This window comes from Lasiodiplodia theobromae (assembly GCF_012971845.1).
Source record: "Lasiodiplodia theobromae strain AM2As chromosome Unknown scaffold_7, whole genome shotgun sequence".
Classification (NCBI taxonomy): Eukaryota; Fungi; Ascomycota; class Dothideomycetes; order Botryosphaeriales; family Botryosphaeriaceae; genus Lasiodiplodia; species Lasiodiplodia theobromae.
The window spans coordinates 1,028,281-1,041,031 of NW_023336563.1; the positions used below are offsets into that span (position 1 = coordinate 1,028,281).

The 12,751-nt window shown below is 50.2% G+C and overlaps 4 protein-coding genes across 4 annotated transcripts; 2 read left to right on the top strand and 2 right to left on the bottom strand.

Moving 5' to 3' along the window:
• Positions 1–3,985: 3,985 nt before the first annotated feature.
• On the top strand, positions 3,986–5,154 carry LTHEOB_2972 (uncharacterized protein; the record flags this gene model as incomplete). Its single annotated transcript, XM_035511843.1, has 3 exons — positions 3,986–4,288; positions 4,336–4,651; positions 5,147–5,154. The coding sequence occupies 3 exons, from the start codon at positions 3,986–3,988 to the stop codon at positions 5,152–5,154; spliced, it is 627 nt and encodes a 208-aa protein (XP_035363698.1).
• A 173-nt stretch (positions 5,155–5,327) lies between these two features.
• On the bottom strand, positions 5,328–6,286 carry LTHEOB_2973 (uncharacterized protein; the record flags this gene model as incomplete). The annotated part of the gene is made up of 3 exons (XM_035511844.1): positions 5,328–5,656; positions 5,872–5,996; positions 6,051–6,286. 3 exons carry the CDS (start codon positions 6,284–6,286, stop codon positions 5,328–5,330), a joined length of 690 nt encoding a protein of 229 aa, XP_035363699.1.
• Positions 6,287–8,930: 2,644 nt separating this feature from the next.
• On the top strand, positions 8,931–9,590 carry LTHEOB_2974 (uncharacterized protein; the record flags this gene model as incomplete). Its single annotated transcript, XM_035511845.1, has 1 exon — positions 8,931–9,590. The coding sequence occupies one exon, from the start codon at positions 8,931–8,933 to the stop codon at positions 9,588–9,590; it is 660 nt and encodes a 219-aa protein (XP_035363700.1).
• A 799-nt stretch (positions 9,591–10,389) lies between these two features.
• LTHEOB_2975 (Survival protein SurE-like phosphatase/nucleotidase) lies at positions 10,390–12,347 on the bottom strand (the record flags this gene model as incomplete). The annotated part of the gene is made up of 6 exons (XM_035511846.1): positions 10,390–10,450; positions 10,505–10,617; positions 10,748–11,326; positions 11,901–12,072; positions 12,208–12,253; positions 12,329–12,347. The coding sequence occupies 6 exons, from the start codon at positions 12,345–12,347 to the stop codon at positions 10,390–10,392; spliced, it is 990 nt and encodes a 329-aa protein (XP_035363701.1).
• Positions 12,348–12,751: the final 404 nt, after the last annotated feature.

Consider the following 12,751-nt stretch of genomic DNA (forward strand, 5'->3'; position numbering starts at 1 on the left):
GAACATCGGCGGTGTGACACCTTTTGAACAAGGTAACCATCTCTTTGGAAAGACAAACGCCATCTTCTGGGTTCTTCGAAATGGGTTGAACAAGACGTGGAATTGTCGAAATCTGGAGGAATTTGGTCAAGTAATCAATCCATGAACGTTTTCTGTCCGATGCAGTAAGATATGCATCATCTATGGTTGGGAAGTCTCTTGAGAGGTGGTCAAATAACCGCTGTTCTGGTGAATCCGGTTCAAAGCGCCCAGGCATGTACAACTTCGACCCGGGACAGCGTCCACGGTTTGATGTTGCAAACCAGATGGTAACTTCATCCTGTGACCTCCACTCCGCCTCGTAGAGGAATTTTACATGCGAAATGAGTTGCGCCCGACTCCAAGCTTCCGGTTTGAAAGATTCAGCAGAATGTAGTCGGGTGATGTGGCGACATAGCTCTTGTGCGTCGATGGTCCTTATGTCGAGACTTGTAAACAACGCTCGTCGAGATCTGTCTTCTGCTGCGGTTTCATCAACAGTTTCTGGGATAGCGATTCCATCCAGGAAGCCAGGCTCACTCAGCTTCCTAGGTAGGATCCCTAATCCGCTGTCCGCTGAAACCCATCTACCGTCATGTAGAGGAACAATATCCAGTCTCTGGAGGATTTCTCTGTTGGCAGCATCTTCTAATAGGGGAAGCAAGGCTTTTGCAAGTTGTGAATGCCACCGAGGCGACCGACCTTGAAAGCGTTGCGGGTCCTGTAATATCATGGTCTCAAGGTCTTGCAAGAATTCAAGACTAGACAATGTTGCCAGGCCGATCGAGAACAAGGAGCCAATCGCCTCCATTTTGTACTGTAGAGACAAATATCGACTTTCAGTATGTGGGCCAAGGGTAAAGGGCGTGAGGTTTGAGTCCGCAAACTTGGATGGATCGGCGTATCTGAGCGTAGAGGGCTGAGAGAGGCTGCCCTTGTACGGTTGCAGCACTTTGTTCTTCTTCAGATAACTAATGATTATAGACCTCGCGGGTTGGAAAAACGGCGATGTTTTGGGATCAGGAATGTAATGTGGCCAGAGGTATTTTAGATCGCCTTTGTTGAAGCACTGGACAGTTTGTATGAATGATTCCGCAACAGAATCACGGAGGGCTTGGTTCCAGGCTAACGAAGTATCGAGTTGCAGTCGGTTAGCACTAAGAAGGAAGTCGCCATGTAGGAGGAACTAGTACAAATGGTTAACTTTTGATGTATTCCGTAGGTTTCAAACATATTACCTTTAGCCCATAATTGCTGACCGGCAAGGTTGCGTATACATTCTGTGAGTTGGAAATGTTGGCGGTGAAAGACTGCGTGACGGGAAATGCAAGAGCAAGTTGCGAATGCTTGCAACCTTGGCGTCTACGCTCCTCAGGGAGATTTTCAACCTGGTGTTTCTGAACCACGTAATGAGTTGACTTGTGTCCGACAGTCAACTCTGTAACCATATAACCGTTCTCAAATTTGTCGGTCCTTTGGACATCTTGCGTCCATTCCTCTTTGCCTTCAGCAGTTTCCATTTTCAGAACAATTCTTCTGACCCGCCGAAGGAACAGCAGCAGCTCGGGGTCAAATGTGCGGAGATCGTTGATAAGAACGTCTTGTCTGAAGTCGCGAGAAAGTTCGAGATAGAAGGACGTGTGTCCTGACCGAGGGCCACCAGGAATCTCAGCCCATGAGGGAGCAATCATCCCGAACTTCACACGTTTGTCGAATTTGAATTTGTACTCATTGGAAGATATCCAGACCACGTCCGCAACTCGGAAGACACTCTTGAAACCAATACCTTTTTCTCCAGTACAACCACTGGCGGAGTCACGGTTGTTCTTCGTACTGCATCGAACTGTACAGATTGATTCTACATTGCGTTCAGTGAAACCAGTTTCGTTGCAGTCGACGCGGAGACTTCCTGGGCGATACCGCAATTCGAATGTCGGAATCGCGTCCTCGTACGTGTTGTCGTCAGCATTTTGTAGGAGTTCGAGAATGAAATGCGTCGCCGTGTCATACAACTCTGTAGATAGCCTAAAACACCGATAAGTGAAAATACAGAGAGCTTGCGAGGGGGTAGGTACGGACAAATGAAGAGTGTTGTTGATAATCGAGGCGAGTTTCTCATGGCCTTCGATGGTGTGTTCAGACTTGATCCTATCTATGAGTTCCTTTGCGTCACGTAAAGAACTCATGTTCACGTGGCCGGTTCTTGTTGGAGTTTGGCTGTTGTTTGGGGTTGTAAAAGCTCGCCCTCGGTGTTCTTAAACAGCTTGCCTAACTCTGCCACGACAGACCTCCACGATCTGTGTGAGGCTCGGCTTGGGTCAGTTGTCAAGGCTGTTATCCAGCCTCGCACCGGTGGTACACAATCCGCTGCAAATATTTTTCGAACAAGGCTGCTGCGCACCCAGTAAGTCTTACCTACGTGGCAGCGAAAAGTGGAAATTTTATTGGAAGAGGGGCAACTAAGTCTGGGGAGCGGTCATCTGAGGCTGACAGCTTGGTGGTTGTCGCTAAAGAGAACCTTATCGGTAAAGGACTGCCTAATCGTAATGGGGCTGTGCAATCATACGGCCCGAAGTCGAAAAAGTGGTGTTACACCGCATGGTAAGGAGCAAGAATGTAAGCCTATCGCATACGCCCGCATGAGCGATTATGATATCGAAAATCTGCCTTGGAAGGCAGCCTTCAATCTAAACCTAACTGCTCCGCCTTTGTGTGCTTCAATCCTAGTGCCTCGTCTGTGGTATTGAATATTTGCCACAAATAGAATGACGCCAAGTAACCTTGTTCGATGCGAGACCTCGCTTACAATTTGTGCACGTTGTGATTTCGCGATCGCGCTGCACAGCGCTATCATTGTGGGGACGCTCATCAGTAACTATGGAGAAAAGAATGCTTCATAAATCCAGCTTAGCAATAATCATTCGAACCAGTAGGCTTGTGATGATCCACTTACAATCTATCGTCCCGTGCGCTGGGGAGGTTAAAACGACACGTCGAACCCTCGACGCCATTCGCAACCAGGCTGTGCAGATTCTACGCCACGTGGCGGTGTTAGCACGGCGCAAGGCTGCCCACCGCTCAACCCGCTACGGTGGTCCCACTCCCGTTGTACTGCCCCGGATGGCGCAGTCACTTCAGCTCGTCGCCGAGACGCTCAGGCTAGTCTACTCCCTTGACTTCGTACATGAAGCTTGAAGTCATGGCGGCCGCCGTTAGCGCTCGCGTCGTTGCCGGCCTCTGTCGATGATGGCGGGGGGCTTGCCCTCGAGTACAGCGGCGTAGGGACTGCCGCGATAGAAGATGTTGCACGATGTTGACGAAGGGTAATATTGTAGGCGCAGGTAAAGAATGACATGAAGACTAAGAGGGTGGCTAGCTAAGGGGTGGGGTTGGCAGGAACGAACGCCCAAGGGTTGTACTATTTAGTGCTTCATTTTGGATAGCTCAATACATCACCCGTTCACCTCCTTAGCTTTGCGCCTTAGCCTGCCGATACAGCGGCTTTACACCCTGCTCTTCTGACTGAGGTAAATACGAAGTAGCTACAGTATATGTTGCAACAGAAGAATACCGGGGTTTCGCAAAGTCATGTTGTTAGGAGTCGAGATCTGGCATTTACGTGAAAAGCCGCTCATGTCTTCGTGCGCTGCCTCGCCAACTTTGGCGCGCGCTTACTGGCGCCGCCGCCGCCGCCGCAAACGACAACTAAGGTTGTGATTAGGCGAATCCGTGCATCTCCACTACCAGGGATAGGTTAGCTGTAACTAACGGCGCTAAACCGTCGTCTATCATCTCAATATTCACGTATAAAAGGTTGAAATTGGCACGTTTTGGCTGGAACTTTCGTTTGCACTTGAATTAGAAGCTGCACTTGATCTCGCTTAAAATCTAGCCTAAAATACTTAACCATTCCCCGCCTCACGACAAGCCACCGACAACCACAATAACAGTGAGCCTACCACACGCCATGAGCACAACAGATCAACCGACAAGTCAAGACGGGAATGCACCCATGGATCCGCCAATGGGCGAAGCCCGTCCCGTCGTTGTCGTCACCACAGCCGAACGTCTACCTGCGACACCCGGCGCAGTCAAGTCACCTAACAGCCATGTATCAGTGATCGGGTATCCTAGAGATAAGCCTTGTGGTGAAAACAATGGGGTGCGGCAGATTGCCGAGGTTGTCAAAATACTCGAAGACGCGGGTGTGCCATGTTGCATGGTTGCGGAACCACCTCTCATCTATTATGGAACCGGCCGAACAATGATCGTACGTGGACTATCCAGTTTCTATGTCAATGATCTAATGACTTGTAGGACTGGATGATATGTGTCCCTACCGAACAACTCGACAAGGCCGCAGACTTGATTCGGGCCGAGAAAGACCGTTTTGAACCGTTCATGCCTTCCGCTATGAAGAGGAATCGCGACATTGCGCATTTGTACCCGCGCTTCAAGTTCAAGGGAGTTCGGTTATTCTTTACATTGTTGTCCTCGAAAGCCTGCCACATCGTCTGCGAATCTCAAAACATCGAGCATAGCGACAACGGCATTCCGTACCCGCAACTTGACGTCTTCGCCCAAAGCCTTTTGGATACGGGCAACTTTATGGACTTGGAAGACTTGATTGACGGTATGAATGTCACTCCCGAATGGGGAGAACAAAACCTGAATCTCGATGGCACAATCGATGAAGATTGGCTGCTATGGAGGGAATCATGTTTGCTGGGACGAGAGCCAACTGCAGAGGAGCGCTTCAAGAAAATATCAACACGGCGAGAGAGATGGATAGAGAGTGCATCTGCGGAAGCAAAGAAAAGCAGGCAAGGAATCAAGTATAGAGAAGGCATGGTGACGAGATGGCGGCGTGAAGGGGACGAAGATCCCAGGATCAGAACGCGTAAATCTCGCTAATTCCCGGAGGGGCTTCGTTAGGACTTTGCCTCGCCGCTGGGCTAGCCGGCCTCCAGTAGGCCAGAAGAAAGATACAAACGCAGGTAGTCGCGAGCTAGTCAGCTAATAACTGGCAGTCGCTCTAGCAGGTTGGCTCCGCCCATTGTCACTGCTGGCAGCGACGGGCAGGCCGGCTACCGGTAGCCTTGGCATCAAGACTCTCACAGTTTCCTAGGCCTCTAGCGAGGAATAAGAAGAGACTCGTGTGCCGAAGGCACGTATCTTGCACAGACCAGAAAGGCGAATGATAGGACAGTCATTGATCGAACCAAAAAAAAAAACAGACAATTTCTCTCTGTCGCACATAGAGTAATTGGTGACCGCGGATAAAGAGATACGAGATCCCGCTACTCGCCTTAGAGTGGCTTCATGCCAAACATCTCTATGTATCGATTGAATTCCTCCTGAGTGACCAGCTCCATGCTTTCCATTTTCTCAAGCAAAAATGAACAGTTGGATTCGTCCAGCTTATCGGAAAAGCGACTGACTTCGTCGCCATAGTGATCCAACAAAAACTTGATGTCGTGGAAATCTTTCATGGCCTGTCGTTCCTGGTAGGCATACAACTTCGCCTTCATCGCAGAGAATAAATCAAGAAGGGAAAAGGACTCTGAGTGGCCAGTGAGGTTTTCGACATCGTAGTGTTGCTGATGGTTGGCTATCGAATCTGGTGTCCCCCAATGACCTTGTACCGCCTGTTAGCTTTTCATTCTCTATAGTGTCTATGAGTGGGTTCCAAGAGTAAAACGTAGATATTACGGTAACCTGAATGAGGTCCAACCCAGTAATAAATGTGGTCTTTAGGCGTCTAACTTGACCAACTCTTACAGTTACACTGTGTTCTTTTCCCCCTTTTTTGTGGGAACAACAAGAAAAGTGGGAGTCAATTAAATAACGTACCTTCCGCCATGACATCGGCCTCAACATCGAAATTCGTGGTGCAGTCAAGATCTCCGTATTTTGGACCAGTGTGTACAAACACCTTAGTTATATTGTCAAGGGTGACTGTGTTTGGAATGACAAGCCTATAAAATTATTATCATGTTCAATTCGATTCAGTAACAAGGTTATCTGCCTACCGTGGCTGCTGTCTGAAGATTGCGTTGATATCAATCATTCGAGCCCCAAGCACGAGATCAATATCCACAGTGTCGCGCATGGAACCGCGGATGTTCATTGCCAACCCTCCTATTAAAGCAATGGCAATCCCATTGGCCTCGGCAAGGCGTGTCATGTATCTGGCGGCAGCGAAAAGATTCTCGCGAGGCGGCACAGGCAGGTCGCCAAGTTCGGCGAGGTTGTACGTGCTTGCCATGTCGACAGTAATAGCAGTAGTGCCGAGTGCGACCGACAACGACGATTGTGAAAGGATTGAATAGAAGTTGATTGTTCCGCAGGTCTGGCTTGTCAGACCGTGCGGAAGAAAGTGTAAGGACAGAGACAATCTTTATACGTTGAATTTGACACCTATGTATAATAGGCTCGTCCGTTGTAGAGATCTGGAGAAGTTTTATCTGTCGTCTGCTGAAACATGAAACTTTCTATAATTGGCTATCCCGGTTTGAAGGTGGCTGACAGGGCTCTCAACAAGCGCGCTTGGAAAGCTTAAGCGACCCTTGAAGGGTGCTTGCAGGCATCGGAAGGTGTAAATTCTCATTGATCAAGCAGGCCCGCTTATGGCTTGATTGAACGCTTAACAAGCGCTTGATAAGCGTGTTTCAGACCGGTTTGGTCAATGATCCGTCCATTTAGCCGCGCGCGATTGGATGCGTGATTTGATGCCAATCGTACCCTCGACGATTAGCTTACCTAATTTCGGATTTTCGCAGTCGCGTGCGCGGTTGGCTCAGAATGGACGATTTACCACACTACTGACGAGTGTCTGTGGGTCAGAACGGGGTGTTCCGGGTGTTTCTTGACTGATCATCAGAGGAATAATCCGAAGATGAACGGCCCCCAACTGTGGAAACTCGCTTGGCATGCGGCGCAGCGAATGCTAAATACGTAGCTCGCTCTCCTTTCATGAGAGGTCTGGAGTAAAAGAAGTTTAGCAAATATGTTTGCGGCCTTTTTAGCAATGTAAATTCTCTGGAAAAATCGGGAAATTGTAAGTAAAGACTAAGGGGTACCCGCTAGGTTCACCTGTAGAGTCAAAAGTTCTGTCTGAATTCTGCGCCGCAGCCATGACACAAGCGCCCCACCAACAGTCATTGGTCACGCGCAGAGCGAGTATAGAGGGGTACTGCAACCGATGACTAGCGCGAAGAACAGCAGGGCCCTTAAACATAGTGTAGCTATGCCTCAATTCTTTTTTTTTAAAAAAAAAGAAAAAGAAAGAGCGATGAATAGTTGAAGCTACCGTCCGGACGTGGATGTATAATTATTAATTTCACGTTTACATCCAGATGATAGCTTCAACTGCCCATGTCAAGAGCCAAAAATAAATCCACGCTAGCCGTCGGCTGCAATACCCCCCCTGTAAGCCGCGGCAAACGCGCCGCCGACACAATCAATCAATACCAGCCTCCTATGCGACAGTGATGGCTTCCAGAACGTCTGCACGGCTTCCTCGTGTTTGGAACCCACTTCGGCGCCGACGCCGGTAACAGATAACTTCCAGCAGGACTAGTAGCTACCAGTAACGCAGGCAACTACCAGGAAGAATAATTTGAATAATGGCTGGGTACCTACTTACAAAGTCGAAACAAGAGACTCTGATGGTCCGGATACGCTCCCTTTCCTCAAGATCAGGTCGTATTTGGCATTTATATGTTTTCAAGACGAAAACTAGGATTTTTGTATTCATGATAGATAGTATATCTAGTCTTACGCTGAGCGGTGTTGTCACAGCCGTTGGATTGTTGCCGGTTTTTGAGGCCGGGTAGACTATGCGATGACTAAATAGACACCCAATCTAACAAACGACCACCAGGAAAATGGAGAAATGTCCGCTACATCACGGACAAGGCTGTATTGAATTTGGTAACAGAGGATTGAGTCATGCAAAGCATCAAAATATTCTTTTATCCATTAGAATGCACAATCTCATCCTCCCGCTATACGCATTCTCTTCTCACCACAGTGCCCTGCGTTGACATGCAACATGCATCTTCACTGATGACTTTACTGGAACTGAGTACGACTTGGCATGATATTCAGTGTTTTGGGGCGCGTAGCACCTGATCTTCCTACCCAAAAATGTCACTAGCTGCAGATGCGGCGACGCTTACGCTCAAATCCTTACCACAGATTGCGGCATCCGGGCCCCCGCCCTCCTCGCCGGCACAGCCTCTCTGCCCATGAGGATCCAGAGCATCCAAAGCTTGCCGTCACCCGTCACGGCCTTATCTGCGGAGCGCAATCCAAATGTTCTGATGGAATGCCTGCAGCCTAGTCAGTCTAATTATATCATCAGACATGAAGCTATATTTGCACTAGCATCATGTCTATTTTTTCCCGAAAAAAGCTTGTGTTCATCACAGCCCACCAGGCTATTTTAGCGTCATCCAACTCACGGCTGTAGCATGGCACCGCGTTACGATGGGCTGCAGAAACATTTTACTATTTCACAATTCTCAACAGGCCGAGACTTCCAATAGAGACGCTGTATGCGACACCCCCGAAGTACATGCTTCAGATACCTATATAAGTGTGGGGGAGGCTGTTGACATTTGCTACCCGTTGTTACCTCGCAAGACACAACGGGAAATACACAGCTACGCCAAGACTGAACTAAATGCGAAAGTCTTTGAACCATGGTTCAGGAAGCTTGGCATAGATCACGTAGATCCTGGTGCCGCAGGGCTGAAGCGGCTAGTAGCATGGAGAGGGGACATGATAGATAAATTGTTCGTGGTAATCCACCACTCACTCCACTTTCTACATCTGCCCGTTTACACAGTACATCCGCATTATCCTCTTTTAACCCTGGTTCATCAATCGCACCCCAATCTTTCTCAATGACATTCGGGTACGGAGGATTTTTCGGCCTCGACGAAGAGGAATACCGGAAGAAATTGCGAAAAGCATCAACAGAAGCCCTAAAGAAGCAGGAGATTGCAAAAACAAGGAGACAAGTCAGCTGCGGGTTGACGGTTGGGTCTGGCGTGGGTTGGGCCGTATTCACCTTCGGTGCAAGCCTCGCCTTTTCGGCAATCGGAGGGCGGAAATGGCGTGTTGCCAACCGCAAACTCAAGATGATCCAAGAGGAGCTGCAGAGACGTCAGGAGAAGCTTCACAAAACTGACTGGAAGGACGTTTGTATACCTGGCACGGCCTTCCTGGTCGGCAATGCAGTGGGTGTCGGTCTCGACTTCGGCATCGATGGCGTTTATGGGACAGTAACTCCAACGCCCGCGGACGGTCTCCAGGACATGATGTCACAACCCCAGGAAGCCGCGCAGGACTTCTATGGAGGAGTTATTTCGGAAACCAATCAGATTGTCGTTTCCGATGGTACTCATATCGCAGATCCCGGCACTGGGTCTACGGCACACAACCTTGGTGCGAACACGGCACAGGACCTGGTAACTGCCGCCGCCAACCTTGCAGTCCAACAAACGACCTGGTGCATTGCAGAGTATCTCGAACACCCGGAACAGAACCGTAAAGCATCGTGAACGCTTTGATGCAAACGATGCTTGGGAACGATTGGTCTCGTCTGCAACTATTGTCGGAAGCCGATTATTTCAGGATCGTATGTGCGTGAGTCCAGCTTTTCTATCTAAATGGCTCTTTCCTAACGTGTCACAGATTGTTGTAGATGCGACGATGACAACTTTGACCTGTGGAAGGATTGCCACAACAAAGGGAAACGTTGCCTATACTCGACATAAGCACTCAAGGATCTCCAGGCCGGTGTTTCTAGAAATATCTTTCACCGAAAACAAGATCTTGAACAGTCCGAAGACACGAACGGCTGAAGTATAATCTTCGCGGGGGACATATCGCCCAAGGCCGGTATTTCGTAAGTTCATGAAGCTCAATTCTGACGGCCCAGAACTAACTGAATAAGATGTCTCGATTGCTCACCATCTAATGGCGGATTTGATATCTGTCTCCGCTACTATATGAATGGTAGTGGTTGAAAAAGCGCTGAAAGTCATATCCTCTACTCATTCCCGTGGGACTTTATTTCATTGATGCTACAGTAGCAGCGCGGGATGTTACAGCAAGAAGCATAGACTTAGAAAGAAGAAATGAAGTGAGAAGGGGCACACATGACTAAATCCGGGAAGGCATTATGACTTACAGGTTGATAGCTATCTCATTCTGATTTCAAAATAACCTAAATAAACCAGACTCTATCATTCCACGAACGTTTGCGGTGGCCGAGATCCGCGCCTTTCATCTGTAAGGATATTCTGTTAACACAGGCACTGGATAGCATACAATAGCTCATCCATGCCCGCCCATCTTTTAGAAGTCCAACTCTCCAACACGCGTCACATGCATGAAGTTCGCTCTCAACGGCGTAACACTACAACATCCGGTCAGCCTCTCTCAAGTCCATTTGCACTTCAACCACACTCACCTCGTAAACCCATTCCGAATCGCCCAACTATCCTCCGGCGCCACACTGGCCCCAATCCCCTCCGCCACATCGCCAAACCTCGGCGGCGCCCACTCGAACCCCTTCTCTCCTGCCTGTCCCTCTTTCTCTCGAAACACCCTATCCCTCCCCCACCCATTCTGCTGCACCCGCGTCCAAACTACATCCTCTTCCTCTTTTCCCCATCCCCATCCCCCCTCTCCCCCCATCCAGCGGCACATTCACGCTATACACATGCACATCCTCATCCCACGTCCTGTACAGATGCTCCGCCAACTTCACAGCATGCTCGCACGCCTCCGCGACATCATACGTCCCGTCCTCGGCATGCGCGAAGCTGACCGCGATAGATCTCCTCCCGCACAACGCCGCTTCCATCGCTGCACCAATCGTGCCGCTGCTGAGGGCGAAGACGGCGGTTGTGTTTTTGCCGAAGTTGGGGCCGGAGAGCACGAGGTCGATGGGGGTGGTGGTGTCGGTGCCGGAGTGCTGGTGGCTGTTCAGGCCGAGCTGGATGCAGGAGGCGGGGGTGCCGTTGATGAGGGTCCAGGTGGTGGTGCGGGGGTCAGGGTATTCTGGGGATGAGGAGGTGGTAGCGGGATGATGGGGGAGGTCCGGGTTGCGGCGAGGATCGAAGGCGGTGGTGTGGTGGATGTCGGTGATGATGTGGGTTTTGCCGATCCATGAGCGTTGGGTGCTGGGGAGGATGACGGAGACTTGGTGGCCGTGGGATTCGAGGGCGGTTACAAGATGGTGGACGTAAGGGGAGGAGGGGGAGGGTGGTGGGCCGTCGTCGTTTGTCACCTGGGGTTTTCGTGAGTGAGTGATGAGGCAGTTTGGTGGTGGCCCAGTACGAGAATATGCATGGCCAAGTTGTTGCTGATGAATTTTCAAAGGTCAATGGCTGGGAATTCTCAATTCAACAGCCAGAGAAACAAACAGAAGCAAGAGTGAGCGTGACTAGTACGTTCCAGTTCGTAGCTCGATTAGCTCCGTTAGTAAGCTCGGAAAAATCTTATCTTCGGATAGGGTCACCCCTCCCGCTCGCACGGTGCCACCGATGGCAACGGGCGACAGGCTCCGTATGATACCATTGTTGTGGCCAAGTTGGCAATTCACTTAAAAGAGATGCTGAGATCGAGCTGCAAAGTCTTCCACAATAAGACTCTCGTGCCAAGCCTTTTCCCTGTCCGACCGGCAAAATGGCGATCTCTTCACCATCACGGCTTTTTGCCGTACCAGCATGTGTTCGGATATCGATCATCGTCTCTATCGGGGCCTTAATTTTTGGGTATGGGTTTCGCAGACGAAAGCACGGAGCTGTGGAGCTAACGGCTTGGACAGTATGGACACAGGATCCATTGGACCGGTCACGAACATGACCAGCTTCATCGAAACCTTCGGTTCCTTCAGCTCCACAATCCATGGCATCCTTGTCTCCAGTATACTCGTACCGGCTGCGATATCGTCTTTGGTGTGCGGGAATGTTGCGGATATCTACGGCCAACCCCGCACCATCATGTTCGGCGGGTTGGTTTTCGGCATCGGTGCTGCGATTGAAGCATCAGCCCCGAGCCTTGCAGCATTCATCTGCGGAAGAGTTGTTGCAGGAGTCGGAGAAGGCTTCTTCCTCAGCATCAGCGTCGTATACATATGCGAGATTTCACCCGCGAAACGCCGCGGACCTCTTGCTTCGATACCGCAGTTCGCGACGTGCCTTGGTCTGGCTGGCTGTCGGGTACTTTGTCTCCTATGCAACATCGACGCTTGGATCCTCTGCTTCATGGAGGCTGCCGCTCGCCATACAGTCCTTCTTGGCCTTCATATTCGCTACAGTGTGCACGCTGGTGCCGTCATCCCCAAGACGGCTACTTATTTTGGGTAGAGACAAAGAGGCTGCAAGAGCTGCTGGACGCTTGGGAATCCCGATGCAGGAGGTGGAACTGCTGACCTTTAGCAACCCGACGGCCAGACCAGAGGAGAAATCACCGAAAGCAGGTTTGCTGCAAAGCATCCACAACACCCTTCGAGACTTTTCCAAGCCCTGCACAAAGACGTTCGGAAGAGAACGATAATCGGATGTGCTCTCATGGCTGGCCAGCAGCTTGCAGGAATTGACGGTGTCTTGTATTACGCGCCGCTCCTGTTTGAACAAGCGGGCTTGACCTCCGAACAGGCCAGCTTTCTGGCGTCTGGCGTCTCAGCTATTCTGATCCTCGTCGCCACGGT